At 36.0% G+C, this 26,088-nt stretch overlaps 1 protein-coding gene across 2 annotated transcripts in view; it reads left to right on the top strand.

Moving 5' to 3' along the window:
• CFAP20DC (CFAP20 domain containing) overlaps positions 1-26,088 on the top strand; it is a 349,870-nt gene that overhangs the window by 88,783 nt on the left and 234,999 nt on the right. For both annotated transcript variants that reach the window (XM_060022783.1, XM_060022784.1), the window contains exon 5: positions 4,583-4,697. In XM_060022783.1, coding sequence (XP_059878766.1) covers positions 4,583-4,697 — 115 coding nt within the window. The remainder of the gene's footprint in view (positions 1-4,582; positions 4,698-26,088) is intronic.

Genomic DNA, 26,088 nt, shown 5'->3' with positions numbered 1-26,088 from the left:
ATGAAATTTTAAAATTTATTTTCAGTCATATCAAAAAATAAAATACTTAGAAATAAATTTAACAAAACATATGCAAGACTTCTAAAATGAAAACTATGAAACATTGTGAAACAAATTAAACAAGGCCTAAATAAATAGAGAGATATATCATGTAAGTAGATTGGAAGACTCAATATAGTTCTCCTTAAATTGATCTATGGATTCAACACAATCCAAGTTAAACTCTCAACAGCTTTTTTTTAATCAGAAAATGATAAGTGGATCCTAAAATTTATATGGAAAAGCAAGGGCCAAAAAAACCTTGAACAAAACCAAGTTGAAGAGTTTCTTTACCTAGTTTTAAGACTTACTGTGAATCTGAGTAATCAAAGCAGTATAACATTGGTGTAAGAATGGATAAATGAAACAAATGGATCAATAGAGAGTCCAGAAATAGACACACACGTGCACACACACACACACACACACACACACACACATTTATAGTCAATTGAGTTTCAACAGAGTACCAAGGCATTTCAGTGACTAAAGAAGAGTCTTTAATAAATGGTGCTGGGACAACTGGATAAACATACAGAAAGAAAAGAACCGCACCCAGTACCTCACACAATATAAAGTAATTGATGTGGGATGGATCGTAGATGTAAATGTAAAAACTAAATGTAAAAACTAAAGCTATAAAGATCTGGAAGGAAACAAAGGAAAGTACTTTTGCAACTTTGGACTAGGTGAGGATTTTTTAAGACCACTACTATAAATAATGATCAACTGGACATGATGAAAATTAAAAACTTCTGCTAATTAAAAGTCATCATTAAGCAATAAGCTAATCTAGATAAAGCATATAAGAGTCTTCTGTTTGCTATTCTTGATACTTTCCTCTAGCTTAGAGATTATTTCCAAATAAAAATTTGTTTTGTTTTGGTTTGGTTTTTTTGCGGTACACGGGCCTCTCGCTCTTGTGGCCTCTCCCGTTGTGGAACACAGGCTGCGGACGCGCAGGCTCAGCGGCCATGGCTCACGGGCCCAGCCGCTCCGCGGCATGTGGGATCTTCCCGGACCGGGGCACAAACCCGTGTCCCCTGCATCGGCAGGCGGACTCTCAACCACTGCGCCACCAGGGAAGTCCCCAAATAAAAAGTGTTTAAAAGATACCATTAAGATAACAGGCAAGTAAATACTCACTATAGATATATAGCTATAGATATAGCTATAGATATATCTCACAAAGGACGTGTATCTAAAATATGTAAAGAACTCTTAGAATTATAGTAAGGAAACAACCAATAAAAACTGAGTAAAAGACTTAACAGATATTTCACAAGACATACCAGTAAACACATATAAAAGCATTCAATGTCATTATTCATAAGAGAAATGCAAGTAAAATCACAATGGTATCCATTTTATACCCACTAGAATTGGCTAACATTAAAGTCTGAGGATGTGGAACCACTGCAATCACTTTAGAGAACTGCTTCTATAAAGTTATACATATATCTTCCCCAATGACCCAGAAATCCCATTCCTGATTTTCAAGAGAATGAAAAGACATATCCACAAGAAGACTCTTCAAGCATAGATAGTCACACAGGCTTTATTCATAAAAAACAAATACTGTAAACAAATGTTCATCAACAGGAGAATGAATAAATAAATTGTTGTTTTGCCATACAAGACTCAGCAATTTAAAAAAAGAACTATTGACTCATACTATAACATGGATAACTCTCAAACACTTCATGTTAAGTGAAAGAAGCCAGTCACAAAAGAGTATATTCTACATCAGTCCATTTATAAGAAGTTCACGAACAGACAAAATTCATCTATGGTGATAAAAATCAGGAGTGAGAACTGACTAAAAGGGACCAGGAGGGTACTTTTCTAGGGTAATGGAAATGTTTTATGTTTTATTTGGAGTGGTGATTACATGGGTGTACACATTTACCAAAATACATGAGATTGAACACTAAAATCTGTACATATCAGTTACTCAAATCTTACCCCAATAAATAAAAGAGACCATATCTGTTTATTTTTATGATATCCATTCATCATGCATGGTAGAATGTTGACCCTCTTATAGCTTCCTATTGTGCACAATAAATTTATAAACCCCTTACCTTAGCATAAAGGCCCTGCGTGATTTGGCTCTTACCTCTCCTTTCTACCTCATGTCCCTCCCTTACCTATTAATTCCTAGCCCTGCTGGCTTTACTGTCTGAAGTAGTTCATTTCTTGTTATTTTCTAGTTCAGTCTCTTTTTTGTTTCCTTCATTGCATTTAGGATAACGTGCATTTATTTTGTCTCTTTATACTTTATTCACCTGCCTTTTCCACTAGAATAAAAGCTCCTGGAGGGTAGAGACCTTGACCTTTTCACTGTTGTATTCCCCGATATATTCCCAGGATGTTGCTTGGCTCAGGGAGTATTGTTGAATATGTGAGTGAATGAAGGAATGAATGAATGAATGTTCCTGTTGTTCCATGTGTTGATAAAATGGGACTATACTCAGATGTTCCTCTGTTTGGAGTTCGGTCCTTACCAATTCAAATGAAAATGACATAGTCTTATCCCTCCAAGCAAAGCAAAACTGTGTCTCACGTAAGTTTTTCGTTGTTGCAATCAAACATTTTGTTTGATGCAAGGGAATTTTTTGTTCTCTTTTACTTTCCAGAATCGCTATATAGTCTTTCCTTTTATTTCCTAATCAGAACTTCTTATAGAAGCGACTTAATAGCATCCCTTATGACAATGCCTTCCAGACATATTTGATCCTGAATCCTATTGGTAAAATGTTTGAGCACACTAACCACATGGGTACATTTATTTATTTCAAACATATATAAATATGTTGCTGTACTGTATATGTAATGAAACATACCCAAATATAACATTTTAAAAGGATGGTATGAAAGATGGTTCTAATATTTTCCTCCTCTCCCATGTGCTCATCCCACTTTGAAGACACTACCTTAGGGCAAATATTCTACATTTACTTATACGTGTAAGTGTAAAATTTCAGTAGTGTTAACACTTTTGCACTTTAAACCTTACATCTGACCATGGATTGAAAGGGTTTATTGCTTTTTTTTCCCCCAACATCTTTATTGGAGTATAACTGCTTTACAATGTTGTGTTAGTTGCTGCTGAATAGCAAAGTGAATCAGCTATATGTATACATATATCCCCATATCCCCTCCCTCTTAAGCCTCCCTCCCACCCTCCCTATCCCACCCCTCTAGGTGGTCACAAAGCACCGAGCTGATCTCCCTGTGCTATGCAGCTGCTTCCCACTAGCTAGCTATTTTACATTTGGTAGTGTATATATATGTCAATGCTACTCTCCCACTTAGTCCTAGCTTACCCTTCCCCCTCCCCATATCCTCCAGTCCATTCTCTATGTCTGCGTCTTTATTCCTGTCCTGCTCCTAGGTTCATCAGAACCTTTTTTTTTTTTTTACGATATTGTTTATGCAGGTAGGGTAGAATTTTTAGGTCTGGGGCATATTTGAAATCATGTCACCTAATTTTTGCTGTACTTACTCTTAACATTGTTCAGTGATAGTTTTTCTACAGAAAAAAAATGTATTAGTATTTTAGTGGAAAGAAATAATGAGATTAGAAAAGTGCAAATAGGAGGCAAGGAAGAGCTCTGGAGAAGGCTGTGTTGATTTACACTATAGTTAATTACACTGTAAATATTGGTAGCAGTATATTTGAATGAAATGTCTTCTTGAGGAATTACTAATTTTATAATATTAGCAATTAGTACACCTAGACAAAGTTGCTAAAAAATGGGGGAAATATCACTCTTCTCCAATAAAAAGACAGTTTTTAAGGAAGCATCAATTCTTCAATATAGCAGCATGAGACAGGTTTGGAGATTTTAAGCCTTTTGTGTTACCTCTGAGACCTAAAGGAAGCAGAACATAAAAATGAGCCTCTATCAATTTGAATCAAACCTAATCTTTGTGATCATGGCTGTGGTCTAAATCTATTAAAGATGTTCAAATTCAGTGTCCTTGTTATCACTGCGGGTTGACCTGAGTAGTGAGCAGTAAACTTGTGTATTATAATTCTGGTTCGAAGATATGTGCTTGGAAAGTGAAACCGACAGTCAGCGTTTTGTGTCTGTCTATAAGCAGACTAAGAGTGTATATAAAGTGACAGGTGCATTTTTAGAGAAAGAAGCCCATAATGTTTTCCTATTTAGTAGGTGACAGTATGTCCCAAGATAACACAAGCTTAAGCAGCTGGAACAAGCATGGTTATTAAAGGCTAGCAGTTTCTCAGTTCAAACAAATTGAATTTTTTCATAGGCTGGAAGACTGGAAATATAGGGTAGAGTACTGAAATAAATTAGCATATTAAGTGAATTTATACACTCAGGCTTGTGAACACTTTCAAATTAAGGAAGAAATTTTATTACTTCTTCAAAGAAAAAGGCAATTTTTAAATTCTGTGTTTGATCTCCCTGTTGGAAAGGGCCTATATAATAAATTATATTATTTTGATGATTATCCAAAGAAGTGTGGTTATTATATTGATGGGAATCTTCACTTCTCTCTCTTTTTTCAGAATTACTGATTTAAGGAACATAAAAAGAAGATTGTATTTATCAACAGTCCATAAGGAACTGTCCTCAACCCCTCTTCATGCAAAAATCCCACTCTTCATGATCAAACGCAAAATCGTAAGTGTCATGAATATTGCTTAAAATATTAAATTTATTTCAGCAAATATTAATTCTGGGCCTACTCTGTGTATGAGGCATTCTGTTAAGTTCCATGGTGGTATTAAAAATGAATAGAAATTTATACTCTTCTTTTTCTTCCAGTGAAAGAGCTTAAGATCTACTAGGTGGGAGAATATAATTGTTTGAATATCTAGGGTATCACCAAAACTGTGATTGGAAGCACAGTAGAGAGAGTAAGTGCTATTGGTACAGTGAAAGGGAAAGAAATCCATCTGACTGCAGGACAAGGAAAGGCTTCATGAAGGAGATTGCACTTGGCATGGACTTTGAAGGACTGTAGAATTTCAACAGGTAGAAATGAAAAACCAAGCATTCCAAGCAGAAGGAACAGCATGAGTAGAAGCATAGAGGCTGGAAAGTGGCACATATTTGGAGAACAGAGAATGATTCATCATTGTTGCCAGATTTTTTAAAATAGCCTTAAGGAAACCTCAGTTCTATAATCCAAGAGCCTGATATAGGTTGGGAGATTTGTGTAACCTCTGAGACCTAAAGCAGCATAATATATAAGTAGGTAAGCCGTAGGTTACTGGCTAATAAGTTTGGGCCTGATACGACTGACTAGTCTTTCTCAAATGTTAGTCATTTCAATACTACTCTCATGACTACCATGTTTGTGTACTACCTGTTCCAGTATGTACATAATACTCTCCTTTAAACCAACTCAGCCTTTTTTGACTTAAATAAATTTATTTTAAAAAAAAACTTTATATCACACTTATAAATGGAAAACCAGTATAACTTTCCAGAAATAAAAATTAACCATAACAATAAAGATACTGAAAACAAAACAGTATTTTAAAGTCTAGCTAAGTACTGTTTCCTGTTTAGGGTTCTGTCCTGAGGTCTGCTCTTTATTAACAAGAGTTTATCAAGAGCTAGATACATGTTCAAGCTTTTTCTTGGGCATAATTAGGATTGAAAGAAAACTGATGGATGGAAATTTTTATTCTGTGATCTGTAGTCATTTAATGCCATGCCCATGTACCATCTAAAACCATTTCACAAACGGTGCACGTTCCATATTCTTTGGGAGCCACTTTAGCAGAGAAAAGGAAGCCATTAAAGCTTTTGGTTTGGAGAGGAACATATGGTCAGTTTTATGCTTTGGGAAGATTAATCTGGTAGTGACAATTGGCAATGGCTTAGAGGGGCTGGTAAATGGAGATCGAGAGAACATTTGCCGTACTCCAGATTAGGGTTAATGAGGACTAGGGTGGTAGCAATAGAGGAATGGATGTAAGGTAACATCAGAAGCTTATGGTCCAATGAGCTAAGACATACTTAAACAGACCTTTTCCATATCATGTGGTACATGCTGTGAGAGCAGGACCCACTGTGAACTATGGAGCACCAGGGGAATGATCAGAGAAGGGCTTCTGAAGAAGGGGATGCCTGAGCTAGGCCTTGAAAGGTTATAAGAAGAGAGAAGGCACTAACCAGTTCAAGTTGGGGTGGTATTCCTAGAACAGAAAGAGTAGCATTAAGAGTAGCTGCATGAGATGTGTAGGCACGTAATAATCCAGTGTTGCTGAGGAGAGACCAGAATAGTAGGGAAGTAGTAAGGCTGGAGAAGAAAACAGGGCAACCTCCTGGTAGGGCTTATATTTATAGGCAGGGAGCCTGGACTTTTATCTCATAGGTGATAGGGAGCTTTTGAAGGACTTGCAGCAGGGGGGCATGGTCAGATTTGCATTTTAGATAGAACATCGCTTTGGAGAATGGGTGGGAAAGATGAGAATGGAGGCCAGCAGGACCAGTTAGAAAGTCAGTGCAGTTGTCACAAGAAGGTAAGAGAGCAGCAGTACCTGGCTTCTCCTAGGCACTCAATAATTATGTAAGTGGATGGATGAGTAGATGAATGATATAGGTGTAAGAGAGATGAGTCCTAAAGTTGGGAAATAGAAATCAGAGTGAAGATGAGGAAACAGAGTTGAAAAATAACTAAAAATTTTAATTGAAGATTAATTAAGTGTCAGAAAGGAAGAAAAAGGAAAAGTCAAGGATGGCTCTCAGTTGACTTTCTACTTTGGATGACTGGTGACAGAATCAATACCTAGAAATCCAGGAGAAAGAGCACGGTTAGAAAGGGGAGATGGAAATGTTGATAAAACAGTCTGAGACATTCAGATTGAGAATTTGGGGGGTACATAACGTTAGAGTCCTAGAGAGAGGTATGAGCTGGATATTTGGGCTTCTTCAGCATACAGGTGGCACTTACAGTCATGAGAGTGATGAAATTGCCTGCCTGCAGAGAGAGTAAGAATGGCAACAACAACAACAAAAGAGGCTAGAGGAGGAAATGCAAGGGCCTACCCAAGAGGAAGGGTGGGCAAAGGAAGAAGAATCCATGAAGGAGACAGGGCAACAATGAGAAAGTTATGTGAATCATGAAGCAAAGTACAGTGTGGTGGAAACCAAGGAAGTTTTGGTAAGAGAAAATGTCAAGATGTGAAAGTATTTGGGATGTGGCAATCAGGAGGCCATTAGTAACTTCACTAACAAGTTTTGGTGTATGAGGAAGGAGTCAGGACAGTGGGCCCTGTGAATGGAAGATGGAGACATGAGAGCATCCTGACCATTGCTTTCAGTAGGCTGATCCACTGGGCTTCATGTTCAAGTAGATATAAATAGAGGGGAGGAATCAGAGATAACTTTGAGGTTTTGAGTCTGGAAAACCTGGAGATTGAGCCCAGTAACAGATAGGTGCTGGATTTTGGAATAAATTGATGGTTTCTGTTTGCAGTAGAATTATTTTAATTCATTGTGTACTAAACACTCATAAATGCACAAAGATTAAATGCAAATACTTCAGTTATTAAAATTAAATCATATAAGACGTTAAGGAAATGCCTTAGTCCTTACAAATGAAATTATATTCATCTTCTTATGTTTAGGTATGATTTCCTTATTCATCAAAGATTGTTTAGAGTTCAGTGTTAGGTGGTTTCCAAGAGCTAAACCATATATGAGACTAATACACTGTTCTGTGTGTGGTTAATCAATCAGGTTTGTCATTACCTTGCTTTTGTGGGTTCAGTCACCCTTGTCAGTTAACTAACTCTGAAGTTTCTGGATATCATATGAAAATCTGAACTGATCATTCTGTACATGGCTATAATCTTCACACACACACACACACACACACAGTGTACCCTCCATCCAGTGGCACTTGTGGGAATACAGTATCTGAAAATAAAATATTGTCTGTTAAAAGTAAACCACACAAATATCTTGCTGATATAGGAAGTAAACTTCATTGAACAATCTTTCATATTTAATAAATGAGTCTTTAAGAGGAATATGTGCTAGCAGTGCCAGGTATCTAATGACATGAGAAATGTACTATTTAAACTAAAAAGAAAATAGCTGTAATAGGCCCTGTGGGGCAATGTGTGTTCGCTCATCTATCTACCTCATCTTCTCATCCCCAGTGAGACAGCTCAATAGAAAATATAAAAGAAAGGAGATGCAGGCATGAAAATTACATGTAGCTGTTTTAAAAAAAAACCCTAATGTGAAAAAATCAAACTGGTGTCTATATTTTAGGTGACTTCAGCTCATGCTAAATTTTGAAAAGCAAAATATCTAGAACTTGTCTTGAATCTAGAAAAATTGCTCACGTAATTCAAGGCAGTCCTAAGCAAAGACAAGGTATTTGTTTCTATAGTGTTCCCCATCCCAATGAAATCATCAAATCATAACTACTTGTAGTATGTCCTAATTATTCTATATTTTGTGAAATATAAACATGTAAATAATACATAGGAGTTAAGAACATGGCATCTGAGTTCTGACACTTATAGTTATGTGACCCTGTACAAGTTCCTGTGTTCATTTTCCTCATTTATAAAATGCAGATAATATGAGGCATGCATACTACTAAGGTTCTTGTGGGAATGTACATAAGTTAATAAACATAAGGCTTTTAGAACAGTGCCTGGCATGGACCAAGCTTTAAATAAGGATTATATCTCCTATTTGCTCTTCAGGTGCTACTTCTTCCAGGACATCCTCCATGATTTCCCCTCTGCTGATTGATTAGACATTTTGGGTACAGCACATCATTACCATTCACAAATTCATAATTCTTATAATACTTCTTCACCCTGCACTTTAATCGTCTGTTTACTTACCTGTCTCCCCTTTTAGGCTGTAAGCATGACTCATTTGGTTTTTATCCCTAGTGCCTATGTACATGGCATATAGTAAGTATGCAATAAATGTTTGTTGAACAAATTGACAAGTCTTAATGTGCCTTCTGACTTGGGAGATAAAAGAATGAGTTTATCATGGACAAATTGTATAAGCTTTCTAAATATGCCTGCCTATTCCATAAATGTCCAGGAGTACTCAAGCAAATATTAAGAAACTCGGTTCTAATACTTGCTCTCATTTCCCCTCATTTTCCTCCCAATCCAGGAGATGCTACAGCACCAGAGGGAGGGTCTTTCCTTTCCATTGCTAACATAGTCAATTCCAAATGAGCCCTTATTGAATTAAAGCTGAATCTTGTTTAAGGGAAATTTCTAGAGAGAGCAGCAAAGTGACAGAGAGCCCTCCACCCATTTAAAATGCCATGCCTGGGGTCCTCCCTGGTGTTGGTGTGATGTTGGCCTCAGTTCTCTGCTTTTTGCCAAAGTCCTCTTCACTTCATTCTACTTTTTAAGAGCCATAGATATTTTGGTGATAAACCTCAAAATACAGTATTTTAAAAACACTTCAGTTAACATTTTTAAATCAGGAGATTTCACATAAACTTTCTGACCTCTTTTTTAAAAAAATCAGAAGTTAACATTGAGTCTGCTTTCTTGCACAGCAAGCAATCAGATAGAGCAGAGTGGCAACTGCACACTTTTAATGGAGCTTTAAGCTCTCCTGTGAAGTTCAGTCCTCTCCACTCATAAGGATGTGGGTGCAGTCAGACCCTTCCTGCTTCACTCATTTAAGTGACCTGCCACGGCCCTCTAGGCATATAGTTTGCAACCCCTGATTTAGAGGATAATTGCCAAATGGTCCACTTTGCCTTGGTTCTTTAGCTAAAGCCTTCACATAACCAGAGGCAGCAAATAAAGTTAATATTTTTATAGCCACACCAACATGAATATTTATTTAGAGGCCACTTACTGTTCCAGTTACGATAGAATGTTCAACCTTTCAAATAAAAAAATTTATTTTTCATGTTAATCTTAATTATGATGGATTCATTTTAACATTTAAATTATAAAAATTTATATGTTTAATTTAGGTTTTCAATGACAAGAACAGTTTTAAAAATTAATAACCATCATATTAAACAGTGGGGGTAGCCACTTAGTCAAGACTCACTGAAATCAATCTTACTTCTTCTTTAATATAATTTCAGTCAGTTGGTGATGGTATCAGATGAACATCAATGTCTTGCCAGCAAAGTATGTATTAATGTACAGTGAATTTAATTCCATTTGAATAGGAAGTTCAGGTGTGAGATATTGCTGAGAATGAATCTTTCATTGGAGGTATAACAAAGTAGTATGATAAATTACAATGCCAAATTCTTTTAGTAACCTTTACCACTTAAATACCCAGTGTTTGTCATTTAGATAGATAGAATTACTCTTTAGGAGTTGTACTTTCTTGAACCACAACTCTGACGGAATATGTTATAGATTTTATTAGAAACTGAAAGAGTGGCATACTGTTTTTAAAGTTTCCTCTCAAAGATCATTTTTCCCATAAAGCCAGTGAGTTGGAAATTTTTGGTTCTTAACGGTATTTAATTTCTTAAATGCCATTGAATGAACAGAGAATGGAGGAGGCAGATTTTTTTAGATGTATATTTAAGATATAATTAGAGAATGTCTCTCAATGAAGTCATTCTAACCTAGAATCCACTGTAGTGTCTGTGGTACATATTTGAGGGTTTGTAAACGTTTTCATGTGCATATCATTTAATAATACTTGTTTTTCACTCTCTCTACTCACCTGTCTAATGTGGGTGTTGAAGAGATTTGGGAAAATCTCTTTTCTCTGCTGACCCTGAATGGTTATGTGAAATAGGGACAACTACATAAAAATATTTGTTCTGGAAAATGAATGATTACCCAGCTTTAGGTCACCCTATTTTCAAATCACTTGAACAGGCAGAGTAGTATTAGAGGTAAAATGTGGCCTTGAGAGCTATATTGTAGGGGTTTGAAACCTAGCTGTCACTTCCTGTCTGTGGGCCCTTGGGCAAGTCAGTTATTTCTGTGTGCTTCAGTTTGCTCATTGGTTAGGTCCTGACAATTATAGAACCTACTTCATAGAGGAGTTGTTACTATTAAATGAGTTATTACTTATAATAGTGCCAAGTTCATAGTAAGTGCTTAGTTAGTGTTAGTTGATATTGTTATCATTTTACTATTTTCTCTTGACCTGAATCTATGTTTTTTAATTTGTGAATATGTTATCATAATAAACGTCTGAACTTGCAGTTTATTTCAGTTAACAAATTACCTTTTGAGCCCCTGCTGTAGGCCAAGGTCTGTGCCAAAAGATGTGAATCCGAAGGTGAATGGTGCACAGTCTTCTCATCCATGAGATTATAATAGGCAGAGGAGGCAAACATATAAACAAGTTAATGATGATGGGCAGTGGTTAACACCAAACTAGTCTTAGGAAACAAATGCTGCTAAAGGAAAATATCAGACTTTTCTAGCCAAGTTGGAGTGTGTTATAAGTGGAGATATTTGTGCTAAATTGTGAATACACACAAATAAAAGCATGGAAGTTCATGTCACGTTTGAGCCCTTAACTGGATTGTATAATGGCAATGTACAGAATCACAGTGCTGGAAAAGAAGACTGGATGAAACCATGAAGGGCCTTGAAAGCCATGATAAGAAATTTAAATTTTTAGTCCATTAGAGTTTTCTTTTTAAATTTTAACTTGGAGAAGTTTCACAATATTATCTATATTCTAGAAAATGAGTACAATGTCAGAATAAAAAGAGCTAGAGGCAGAGAGACCAATTAAAAGGCTGTGTGAAGTCCCGGTGAGTCATATTAGCCTGAATTAGTGTAGTAGCAAAGAAGTAGAAGAGGAGAACAGATATAAAAGATACTTCAGGATTTAAATCAGTGAAAAAAAAAGGGAGAAAATGGCACTGAATTAATCTAGGGCTGGAAATTGGCAAAGTACATGTGCTACCAACAAGGGAAATATCCTGTAGGAGCTTAAATGACTGCTTAGATTGCTGTTTCTGCCTATGACAGAATATCTGGTATCAAACTGTCCTTCCTACTGTAAACAAATATAAAATTGGAAAAAATATTTGAAATAAGACTTTTCAACCATTTGGATAGCACGCAACATACTTTTAAAAATGAGAAACAAATGAGATGAGTCCTATGTTCCCAAGCTTTCTGAAGGCCCATTCTGGACTGCAGAGATGGGAGCCCAGACAGAGCATGGCATCTTGCTGAATAGAGAAAGAGATCAGAGTTAAGGATGACTGAGACTGAGGTAGCCAGAATTTGTAGGTTAGTGTATCTGAGAGGAGCTTCAGAAATATGCATCAGGGTCTTCTTGAACCTTTGTGCATGCTTACAGTAGGACCCCATGAAGTAATCACAGACGAGCCCCTGGGGAAAGAACACCTACTAAGCAGCTGTGACACACAGGGCTAGGAGATATTCAAGTACTGGCCAGAGTGAATAGGTATCACTGAACACATACAGGAGAAACTCCAGAAAGACAATATTACTTAGAAATGGAGCTTATCTAGTCCTGGAGAAAAGGTTACCTTAGACCTGACCTAACAAATATAAAAACTCACATCAAAAGATCAAGATGATGTGCAAATAAACTTCCACCTGGAACATCTTTAGGACACTTCTAAGAAAAACAACAAAATCCAAAAGCCCAAAAACATAGTAGCCATAATGTCCAGAATACAATTTTTAAAAAACGGATACTAGATAGGCAAACTGGGTAAACATGATCCATAACCAGGAGAAAAATCACAGGCCTTAAAATAACTATTATAAATATATTAGAGGATTTAAAGGAAACTCTGAACATAATGAGGGAGCAAATTAAGAGACCTCAATGGAAAAAGGAAACTATGGAAAGAAATTTGGAAAAATACAATGTTGAAATGAACGTTTCACTGGATAGACTTAACACTAAGTTAAACACTGGGGAATATCAGTAAAATTGAAGTCAAGAATATAGAAACTCTTCAAACTGAAGCACAGAGAGAAGGGAAAAGCCTGGAAAAAAAATGAATATAGTCTGAATGGCCTGTGAAACAGTATCTGTCAGTCTAATATATGTGTAATTGGAGTACTATAAGGAGAGCAAAAAGAGATTGAGCAGAAGAAACTTTATAGAAATCATGGTTGAAATTTTTCAGATTTTGAAAAATATACACATAGATCCAGTAAGCTCAACAAACTATGAGCTGAGAAACACACAAAAACCACACCAAGATCACACCATGGTATATCATAACTAAAAAAAAAAAAACCCACAAAGATCACACCATGGTATGTCATAATTAAATTGCTAAAAATCAATGATAAAATCTAAACAAGCAGCAAGAAGAGAAAAAATCAATTATACACAAGAGAACAATGATAAACTATATCACCAGCTTTCCATCAGAAGCAATGAAAGTAGGAAGGCAATGAAATAGTGCTAGGGAAAAAAAATGTTTAAACCTGTCAACTTAGAATTCTTTATCTAGTGAAAATATTCTTCAAAAATTGGAGCAAAATAACATTTTCAGACTAAAAAGTTGAGAGAATTCGTTACCAGCAAACCTGCACTACAGAAATATTAAAGGAAGTTATTCAGGCTGAAAAAAATGTGCCAGATAGAAATTTGGATCTAAGTGAGAGAATGAAGAGGACAAGTAATGGTAAATTAATAGGTAAATCTAAAAGGTCTTTATTCATACCATAAATTCTTTCAAAGTATTTGATTGTTGAAAGCAAAAATAACAATGTAGAAGTAAAATATGTGACAATAATAACACAGAGATGGTAGTATACTTTTATGAGGTTCTAATCCAGAAGATATTCTAATATTTATTCAGAGTTAAATTGTTAGAAGTTAAAGATTCATATTGCAAACTTTGGCAACCATAGAAAAAAGTAAAAGAACAACTAATCAACAAATATAGCTAATCAACAAATTGAGGAAATTAATGGGGCACTAAAAATATATTCAATCCAAAATAAAGGAGAGCTAAACAAAGAGCAGATGGGACAGATTGAAAACAAATAAATTGGTAGCCTTAAACTCAAACACATCAGAATAATTACATTAAATGGAAATGGACTAAACACTCCAACAGAAATTGTTATGTTGAATAAAAAGTGAGACAATTATATTCTGTTTATAAGCAGTGCACATTAAATTTAAGGACACAGGTAGGTTAAAAAATTTTTAATACAAAAAGTTTTACCTTGCAAACACAAATTATAAGAAAGCTAGAATGGCTCTCTATTAATATCAGTCAAAGTAGACTGCAGGACAAGGAATATTATGTAACAAGGCATATTTCATAATGATAAGGGGGTCAGTCATGTAGAAGATATAACATCCTACATGTGTACATAGCTTGTAACGGTGCTTGAAAATGCATGAAGCAAAAACTAACAACTGAAGAGAGAAAGATAAAACCACAATTATAGATGACGATTTCAACACTCCCCTCTCAGAAATTGACAGAAAATCAGTAAACTTGAAAAATGCTATCAATCAACCTGACTTATTTGACATTTCTAGGATGTTTAATCTAACAATTGCAGAATAACACTATATTCAAGTATGCATTGAATGTTCACCAAGATATATGGTATTTCAGGCTGTGTTAATCTCAGCAAAGTTAAAAAGACTGAAATCATACAAAGTACATTCTGTGGCTAAATGAAATTAGATGGAAATTAGTAACAAAAATATAACTGAAAAATCCTCAAGTACTTGAAAACAAAGCAACATACTTCTAAATAACCTATAAGTAAAAGAAAACTAACGGAATATTAGCAAATATTTTAACTGATATTTTTACTAATTTTAAATGGTAATGAAAATAAAGCATACTAAAATCTGTGAAATGCATTACAGGCATCTGAAGTGTGCAGAAAGAAATAATCAAGAGAATAAGACAGTGAAATGGAAAATGGGCAATGGAGAAAAACCACTGAAAACAAATTTGGATTTTTGAAACTATTTAGTAAGTGATAAACCTAGACTAGTCAAGAAAAAAAGAACACACACACATTGTCAATATCAAGAATGAATGTAAGGAAAAAGGAAAATAAGGGAATATTATGAACAATTGTATACTAATAAATTTGACAACTTAGATTAAGTGGGAAAATTCTTTTAAAGACACATTACTAAAACTGATACTAAAAGAAATAGAAAATCTGAGTAGCCTTATATCTATTTTTAGAAACTGCATTTGTAATTTAAAACATTCCCACAAAACAGTACAGGTGCAGATGGCTTTATGGGTAAATGTAACCAAACATTTAAGGAAAGAATAATACTGTCTCTCAGATAATAAAGGAGAAGGAACATTTTTCAATTCACTTAATAAAATGCGGCCAGCATAATTCTGATACCAAAACCAGGAAATATATTAATTCCCAAAAGAGAACTATAAATCAGTATCACTCAAGAACATAGACACTTGGATCCTTAATATCATGACCAAGTGGTGTTTATTCCAAGAATTCAAGGTTAGTCTTACACTTGAAAATTAGTCAGTGTAATTTTTCACATTAACAGAATAAAGGGAAAAAGTCATAAAGTCATCTCAATGTATGTAGAAAAATCATGTGATGAAAATTCATTAGCCATTAAAATGAAAACTCACATCAAACTAGTAATAGAAGGAAACTTGTTGAGCCTGATAAAAGGCCTCTATAAAAAACCTACAACTAAATCATACTTAATGGTGAAATACTATCAATACTTACCTCCTAAGTTGGGGAACAAAGCAAAGATATCCACACTGACTGCTTCGATTCAGCATTGCATTAGAGGTCCCAGCAAGTGCAATAAGATAATAAAGAGAAATTTTAAAACATACAGATTGAAAAAGAAGAAATAAAAGTTTCTTTCTTTGCAGACAACATAATCATCTTGTAGAAGATTCTAGAGAGGGCTGCTGCCATGTCCTGCCTGCTGTCTGCTGCACACAGTGGGGTGTTGCTCCGGGACCTTACTTCAGACGTGCAGAGACTCTCCCTGGAGTGTCTCAAATGCATGCAGTGTGCATGAACACTGGACTGGGATCAGTGAGCTGAAAGGTACAGAGCAGCAAGCTAGGCTGGATGAATCCCTCTGGATTGTGGACGGAAAAGACCGTGAGCACTGTTCGTTTTAGAAGGGTCTTCACGCTCTGGCCGGGTGTCAGGCTTGAGCCTCCGAGGTGGGAGAGCCGAGTCCAGGACATTGGACCACCAGAGACCTCCCGGCCCCACATAATGTAAATCAGCAAGAGCTCTCCCAGAGACCTCCATCTCAACACTAAGACCCTGCTCCACCCAACAGCCAGCAAGCTCCAGTGCTGGATGCCCCTTACCAAACAACTAGCAAGAGAGGAACAAAACCCCACCCATTAGCAGAGAGGCTGCCTAAAATCATAATACGTTCACAGACACCGCAAAACACACCACCAGACACGGCCCTGCCCACCAGAGAGACAAGATACAGCCCCACCCACAGGAGCACAGGCACCAGTCCCCTCCACCAGGAAGCCTAAACAAGCCACTGAACCAACCTCACCCACCGGGGGCAGACACCAAGAACAATGGGAACTACAAACCTGCAGCCTGTGAAAAGGAGACCCCAAATGCAGTAAGTTAAACAAAATCAGAAGACAGAGGAATATGCAGCAGATGAAGGAGCAAGGTAAAAACACACCAGACCAAACAAATGAAGAGGAAACAGGCAGTCTACCTGAAAAAGAATTCAGAGTAATGATAGTAGAGATGATCCAAAATCTTGGAAATAGAATGGAGAAAATACAAGAAATGTTTAACAAGGACCTAGAAGAACTAAAGAGCAAACAAACAATGATGAACAACACAATAAATGAAATTAAAAATTCTCTAGAAGGAATCAATAGCAGAATAACTGAGGCAGAACAACGGATAAGTGACCTGGAAGATAAAATAGTGGAAATAACTGCCACAGAACACAATAAAGAAAAAAGAATTGAAAGAGACCTCTGGGACAACATTAAACGCACCAACATTCAAATTATAGGGGTCCCAGAAAAGTAAGGGAAAAAGAAAGGATCTGAGAAAATATTTCAAGAGATTATAGTTGAAAACTTCCCTAACATGGGAAAGGAAATAGTAAATCAAGCCCAGGAAGCGCAGAGAATCCCATACAGGATAAATCCAAGGAGAAACATGCCAAGACACATATTAATCAAACTATCAAAAATTAACTACAAAGGGAAAATATTAAAAGCAGCAAGAGAAAAGCAACAAATAACATACAAGGGAATCCCTATAAGGTTAACAGCTGATCGTTCAGCAGAAACTCTGGAAGCCAGAAGGGAGTGGCAGGACATATTTAAAGTGATGAAAGGGAAAAACCTACCACCAACATTACTCTGCCCAGCAACGATCTCATTCAGAGTTGACAGAGGAATTAAAACCTTTACAGATGAGCAAAAGTTAAGAGAATTCAGCACCAGCAAAACAGCTTTACAACAAATGCTAAAGGAACTTCTCTAGGCAGGAAACACAAGAGAAGAAAAAGACCTACAATAACAAACCCAAAACAATTAAGAAAATGGTAAGAGGAACATACATATCGATAATTACCTTAAATGTAAATGGACTAAATGCTCCAACCAAAAGACACAGACTGGCTGAATGGATACAAAAACAAGACCCATATATATGCTGTCTACAAGGGGCCCACTTTAGACCTAGGGTCACAATCATATAGATTAAAAGTGAGGGAATGGAAGAAGATATTCCATTCAAATGGAAATCAAAAGAAAGCTGGAGTAGCATTTCTCATATCAGGCAAAATAGACTTTAAAATAAAGACTATTATAGGAAACAAAGAAGGACACTACATAATGACCAAGGGATCAATCCAAGAAGAAGATACAACAATTGTAAATATTTATGCACCCAACATAGGAGCACCTCAATACATAACGCAAATGCTAACAGCCATAAAAGGGGAAATCGACAGTAACACAATCATAGTAGGGGACTTTAACACCCCACTTTCACCAATGGACAGATTATCCAAAATGAAAATAAATAAGAAAACACAAGCTTTAAATGACACATTAAGCAAGATGGACTTAATTGATATTTATAGGACATTCCATCCAAAAACAACAGAATACACTTTCTTCTCAACTGTCCGTGGAACGTTCTCCAGGTTAGATCATATCTTGGTTCACAAATCAAGCCTTGGTAAATTTAAGAAAATTGAAGTTGTATCAAGTATCTTTTCTGACCACAATGCTCTGAGACTAGATATCAATTACAGGGATAAAACTGAAAACTACAAACACATGGAGGCTAAACAATATGTTACTAAATAATCAAGAGATGACTGAAGAAATCAAAGAGGAAGTCAAAAAATGCCTAGGAACAAATGATAATGAAAACACAATAACCCAAAACCTATGGGATACAACAAAAGCGGTTCTAACAGGGAAGTTTATAGCAATACAGTCCTACCTCAAGAAATAACAAAAACGTCAGATAAACAGCCTAACCTTACACCTAAAGCAATGAGAGAAAGAACAAAAAAAAACCCCAAAGTTAGCAGAAGGAAAGAAATCATAAAGATCAGATTGGAAATAAATGAAAAAGAAATGAAGGAAACAGTAGCAAAGATCAATAAACGTAAAAGCTGGTTCTTTGAGAAGATAAACAAAATTGATAAACCATTAACCAAACTCATCAAGAAAAAGGAGAAGACTCAAATCAGCAGAATCAGAAATGAAAAAGAAGAAATAACAACTAACACTGAAGAAATACAAAGCATCATGAGAGATTACTACAAGCAATGATATGCCACTAAAATGGACAAGCTGGAAGAAATGGACAAGTTCTTCGAAAACCACAACCTTCCGAGACTGAACCAGGAAGAAGTAGAAAATATAAACAGACCAGTCACAACACTGGTATTGAAACTGTGATTAAAAATCTTCCAACAAACAAAAGCCCAGGACCAGATGGATTCACAGGTGAATTCTATCAAAATTTAGAAAAGAGCTAACATCTTTCCTTCTCAAGCTCTTCCAAAATAGAGTAGAGGGAAGAATACCCCCAAACTCATTCTACCAGGCTACCATCACCCTGATACCAAAACCACACAAAGATGTCCCCCCCAAAAAAAGAAAACTACAGGCCAATATGGTACTGGCACAAAAACAGAAATATAGATCAATGGAACAGGATTGAAAGCCCAGAGATAAACCCATGCTCATATGGTCACCTTATCTTTGATAAGGGAGGCAAGAATATACAATGGAACAAAGACAGCCTCTTCAATAAGTGGTGCTGGGAAAACTGGACAGCTACATGTAAAAGAATGAAATTAGAACACTTCCTAACACCATACACAAAAATAAACTCAAAATAGATTAAAGACCTAAATGTAAGGCCAGACACTATAAAACTCTTAGAGGAAAACATAGAACACTCCATGACATAAATCACAGCAAGATCCTTTTTGACCCCCCTCCTAGAGCAATGGAAATAAAAATAAACAAATGAGACCTAATGAAACTTAAAAGCCTTTGTACAGAAAAGGAAACCATAAACACGATGAAAAGACAGCCCTCAGAATGGGAGAAAATATTTGCCAACGTTGCAACTGACAAAGGATTAATCTCCAAATTATACAAGCAGCTCAGGCAGCTCAATATCCAAAAAACACACAACCCAATCCAAAGTGAGCTGAACACCTAAACTGACAATCTCCAAAGCAGACATACCGGTTGCCAACAAACACTTGAAAAGATGCTCGACATCACTAATCATTAGAGAAATGCAAATCAAAAGCACAATGAGGTATCACCTCACACCTGTCAGAATGGCCATCATCAAAAAATCTACAAACAATAAATGCTGGAGAGGGTGTGGAGAAAAGGGAACCCTCTCGAACTGTTGGTGGGAATGTAAATTGATACAGCCACTATGGAGAACAGTATGGAGGCTCCATAAAAAACTAAAAATAGAACTACCATCTGACCCAGCAATCCCACTACTGGGCATATACCCTGAGAAAACCATAATTCAAAAAGAGTCATCTACCACAATATCATTGCAGCACTATTTACAATAGCCAGGATATGGAAGCAACCTAGGTATCCATCAACAGATGAATGGATAAAGATGTGGCACATATATACAATGGAATATTAGCCATACAAGAAACGAAATTGAGCTATTTGTAGTGAGGTGGATGGGCCTAGAGTCTCATACATAGTGAAGTAAGTCAGAAAGAGAAAAACAAATACCGTATCCTAACACCTATATATGGAATCTAAAAAAAAAAAAAAACTGGTTCTGATGAACCTAGGGATAGGACAGGAATAAAGACACAGACATAGAAAATGCACGGGGAGGGGAAGGGTAAGCTGAGGACATGGGGAGGGGAAGGGTAAGCTGGGACAAAGTGAGAGAGTAGCATTGACATATATATACTACCAAATATAAAATAGATAGCTAGTGGGAATTAGCTGCATAGAACAGGGATTTCAGCTCCGTGCTTTGTGACCACCTAGAGGGGTGGGAAAGGGAGGGTGTGAGGGAGGCACAAGAGGGAGGGGATATGGAGCTATATGTATGCATATAGCTGATTCACTTTGTTTTACAGCAGAAATTAACACAACACTGTAAAGCAATTATACTCCAATAAAGATGTTTTAATAAAAAAGAAAATTCTAAGGAACCGACAAAAACTAAAGAAAACCTAGTAACGTAATTGAGTTTATCAAGGTCACAGAATACAATGGCAGTATACCAAAATCATTTGTTTCTATATATTTCTATACGAAGTTGTAACAGTAAACAATTGAAAATTTTAAATCTTAAAAATATTTACAATACCATGAAAAATATGAAATATTCAGGAATAACAAAATATATGTTAGACCTTTACAGTGAAAGCTATAAAACATTGCTGAGAGAAATTGAAGACCTAAATAAATGGGGGAATGTTGTTTATGAATCAGAAGACTGTATTTGTTAAGCTGCCAGTACTCTGTCAGTAAATCTGTTGGTTCAATCTAATCCCAGTTAGAATCCCAACAGGCTTCTTTTCTTTTTTTTTTTTTTTCAGAAATTAAGAAGATACTTCTGAAATTTACATAGAAATTCAAAGGTCCTAGAATACCCAAAACAATTTTCAAAAAGTAAAATTTATACCTCATGATTTCAAAACTTGGTTTAAGCTTACAGTAATGAAGACATTATGTTCTTGGCATAGATACCAATAAAAAGTTCAGAAGTACACCCACACATGTATTGTCAGTTGATTTTCAACCAAGGCATCAGAGCAATTTTTTGAGAACTAGAACTTCTGAGTATTCATATAGAAGAAAGAAAAATGAACCTCAACCCATACTTCATACCATTCACAAAAATTAATTTGAGATGAATCATATACCTAAATGTAAATACTAAAACTAAAGGGCTACTTTAAGAGATTTCTTAGGACCCAGAAAGCATTAACCATAATAAAAAACTAATTGACAAAATGGGCTTCAATAAAATTTAAAACTTCTCATCAAAAAGATATTATTAAGAAAATGAATAAGCAAGGCACAAACTGGGAGAAAATATTCTTAATACATATAACTGACAAAAGACTTGTATTCAGACTATATCCTACAACTCTATAATAAAAAGACATAACTTTTTAAGGCAAAAATAATTAAACAAAGATTATACATTTGGTTAAATAAGCATATGAAGAAGAGCTCTATACCATCAGTCAGGGAAATTCAGATTTAAAACACAGTTATCACCACTACTTCATTCACTAGAATGGCTAAATTAAAAGAGACGGGAAATACTAAATATTGTTGAGATGTAAAGCAATTTCATAAATTTCTAGTGTAAAGGAAAATGGTATAACCACTTTGGAAATACCTTTAGAAGTTTCTCATAAAGTTAAACATTTACCCTTTGACCCAACAGTTCCACTTCTTCGTGTCTATTCAAGGAAATGAAAATGTGTGTACACAAATTTGAATTTCACAACAGTTTTATTTATGATAGCCGAAATCTTGAAATAACACAAGTGTCCAACAACAGAAGACTGAACAAACAAATTGTGGTCTATTCATAGTGAGCTCCTACTCAGCAAAACAAGAATGAACTACCAGTACATGCAAGAACACTGATGAACCTCAAGTCTTAGCCTAACTCTAAGAAGCCATTTACTGTGATTTCATTTATATAAAGTAATAGAATAGACAAAATTAATCTAAAGCGAAAGAAGTTAGTACTTGCCCTTAAACGGTATGACTGCTGAGATTGATAGGAGAGCTGCACAAAAGATCGGTCTGCAGTGATCGAAATGTTCTGTATCTTGATAGGGTATGGTATACAGATGTATGAAATGGTCAAAACTCATTGAACTGTACCCTCAAAGTCTATGAATTTCACTGTATGAACGTCAAAAAGAGCATATGGTTAACATACATTGAGCATTTACCATATGCTAGGCACTATTAGAAGTGCTTACATATATTTAAACATTGAATCCTAACAACTGTATGAGAGATTTGTCATTATTATCACCATTTTACAAATAAGGAAAGAGAGGCACAGAGAGGACAAGTAACTGCAAAGATTATATAACTAGTAAGTGGTGGAACTGGAATCCAAATCCAGACAGTTTGGCTCCAGGGCCCAAACTCTTGCATCCCTCGGAAGAATATATTTAAAAGGTGTTGTCAGTAGAGGTTAACTGGAAGGAGTTGACAGATAAAGGAATAGAATATAATTCCGAATTTTTAAAGTATTTCAGGGTAATTAAATTAAATCTCAAGATATGGCCACGTGAGTGGATTACAGAGTGAAGAGGAGAGGAAGACTTTAAGAAAAGGTTAAGGGATTTTTAGGGTGTTGAATCAGAAGGTAAGATGAACCTGGTCCCAGTATTTTCCAGGAATGTGTGTATAGGATGGTGCTTGTGTACCTGAGGAGGTAGAAGGAGTGACTGGGGTGTGATGTGAAGCTGAAAGGGTGGAAGAGCCTGTCTCTGCAATGCCTCAGGCTCCAAAGAAGATAGAGATTCCCAGTCAGAAGAGCAAACTCTCTTCTAGTGCCACCCCGCCCCATGGCCTCAAAATAGGGGGCTGTAGAAGCGCAGGTGAACTGCATAAGTGAACTTCAACTCCAGACTTGAAGGGGAAGTAATATCTCAGAGAAAAGCCAGGTTTCAGTTAAGGTAAGGTGTGTAGGACCCTTAGAAGAATATAAAGAATATAGGTACTTTTCAGTAGTAAGAATTTCAAAGGGCACAGTGAAAGGGTGACTTGAGGATTAGCAAGAGAAAGATGGGACAGCTGTTTCAGGAAGAGATAGCTTGCTGGAGGAGGATAGGAACTGGAGGTAGAGATTGATTGCTGAACATGTATAATGATGACACTTCTACAAGGAATTTGCCTTTCCTTGGTTCAGCCATGAGCTACTACCCTGGCAGCCCCAACCTCCAGTCATCAACTCCCCTCTCTCCATATAAGGACTTGTGGTGATTTACTTTTCCTGGAGAAATTGCTTTTAATACACTAGTAATAGGTAATTACTTCCCCTGACCATGTGGAAATTACTATTGCAATCTCTCTGCTTACACCACTTAATAAACACAATATGATGGTGAAAAAGATAGATAAAGTCATTGTAATCAGATTTTCTCTTGAGAAATCAAAGCTAAAGTGAAAAATTATTTTAAAAGGAGCAAGAATAACAGTCCTAAAACCTTGTTTTTTGTTATTTCAGGAGCATGAAAACTCCTGAATGAGGTTCTAAAATTCTGGGAATTCTAGAATGAGGTTCTAAAATTCTGGGAAAAGATGCACTTTAGGATTTCTAGGTTATGAAATTGTAATTTTTTGTTTGTCATTCCTTTTTAGCAAGGCAGTGCTGGCTAGAGCTGTGTACTGTTAGCGACTCAGGCTCTTTACACACAGGCAAAATAAATCCAGTTGTCTTCAGATCTTTCCTACGGTATTGGCAGAGAATAGGGGCACAGGAACTCAAAAGAGTTCTGGGACAACCAAGAGCTTGTTATTGCAAGCTCTTGAATGTGTGTGTGCGCGCGGGAGGGTGTGTGTGCACGTGCATGCATGTGTTTCACCAGTACAATGAAGCCATATGGCCAAAACATTTCAGTAAAAACTAGAAACTGATGCTTTGAATAATGCTTTCACCCTTTGGCAGTCAGTTGTTTCACGTAAAATTCCATGCTGGAACTAAATACCATAAACTCTCGTATCAATCCAAGAAACAGACTAAACAGAACTGTCTCTTCTTTATCAAGATTGCTGTCTTTCCTGTGCTTATTTCTTAAGGACCCATAATTATAAATATTTTAGATCAAGAGCTCTTCCCTGATGGCCTAGAGTTGCACATAGGAATAAAGTGATTAGAGATCAAGAAAAATGTCAAAAAAGGGATTTTAAGAGTGAATGATATCCCCAAGGATAATGAAAATATTTTATAAAGATCAGCTGTAATTCAGATAACCCACCTGTTGATAGTAGAGAGTTCGTACTCTTTTCTAAAACTTCAGAAAATTATCACAGAATTTATATGAATAATGAGTTATTTGTGGAAGCTTATGAAAATTGTAACCTTTATAAATATCAGCTAAACCAAAAAAAAAATTCTATCCACTAAACTAAAAAAAATTTTCTATTTCCTCTAACCAAGGAAGATTTGTGAAAGATATTCCCATCTTTTTCAGGAATTACTCCCATCTGTACTTCTAAGGGATGGATTCACTAAATAACTTACCAGTTCTCACACATTTATGGTGTTTGTCGAATGATGATATAATGAAAGATTGAAAATATTTGTGTAGGCATGTATGTATATGCGTGTCTTCGTATATTCATACACACACATGCATACCATTATTTGTTGAATACTTTCCATGAAGCATGAAGTCCAGGCAGAGGGAATAAAAGCAGTTTGACTGGGATATATAAGAAGTGTATAAATCACACCTACAACACAAGCAACAAAATCAAAAGTAAACAACAACTGGGATTACATCAAACTAAAAAGCTTCTGCACAGCAAAAGAAACCATTAACAAAGTGAAAAGACAACCTATGAAATGGAAAAAATATTTGCAAGCCATATATCTGATAAGGAGTTAATACCAAAAAATATACAAAGAACTCATACAACTCAATAGCAAAAAAACAATCCAGTTAAAATGGACAAAGGACCTGAATAGACCTTCTTCCAAAGAAGACATACAAAAAGCCAACAGGTATATGAAAAAATGCTCAACATCACTAGTCATTAAGTAATTGCAAACTAAAACCACAGTGAGATATAACTCATACCTGTTAGAATGGATATCATCAAAAAGACAAGAGATAAATGTGTATGATTGCAGAGGAAAGGGAACCTTTGTGCTTTGTTGGTGGGATTGTAAATTGGTATAGCCACTATGGAAAACAGTATGGAGGTTCCTCAGAAACTTAAAAATAGAACTACCAAATGATCCAGCAATTCTTCACTTCTGGGAACATAGTCAAAGGAAACAAAAGCACTAACTCAAAAAGATATCTGCACCCCCATATCCATTGTAGCATTATCTACAAGAGCCAAGACATGGAAACAACCTGTGTCCGTCTATAGATGAATAGATAAAGAAGTTGTGGCATATATGTACAATGGAATATTTTTCAGCCATAAAAAAGTGAGAAAATCCTACCATTTGCAACAACATAGATAGACCTTGATGGCATTTTATGCTAAGTGAAGTAAGTCAGATAGAGAAGGATAAGTACTGTATGATCTCACTTATATGTGGACTCTAATGAAAACAAAGCAAAACAAAAACCACCAGACTCATAGAAAAAGAGATCAGATTTGTGGTTACTAGATGTAGTGGGGGGCAGGGGTGAGGGCAGAGCAGGAATTGAAGGTAATCAAAAGGTACAAACTTCTAGTTATAAGGTAACTAAACACTAGGGATGTAACGTACAGCATGGTGACTATAGTTAACACTGCTGATGAGCTATATAGGAAAGTTGTTAAGAGAGTAGATCCTGAGAGTTCTCATCACAAGGAGAAATGTTTTTTTTCTTTCTGTTGTATCTGTATGAG

This window comes from Delphinus delphis, chromosome 10 (assembly GCF_949987515.2).
Source record: "Delphinus delphis chromosome 10, mDelDel1.2, whole genome shotgun sequence".
In the NCBI taxonomy this organism is placed as follows: domain Eukaryota; kingdom Metazoa; phylum Chordata; class Mammalia; order Artiodactyla; family Delphinidae; genus Delphinus; species Delphinus delphis.
The sequence above is the reverse complement of the archived record's forward strand: the minus strand, read 5'-3'. Positions and strand labels throughout refer to the sequence as shown.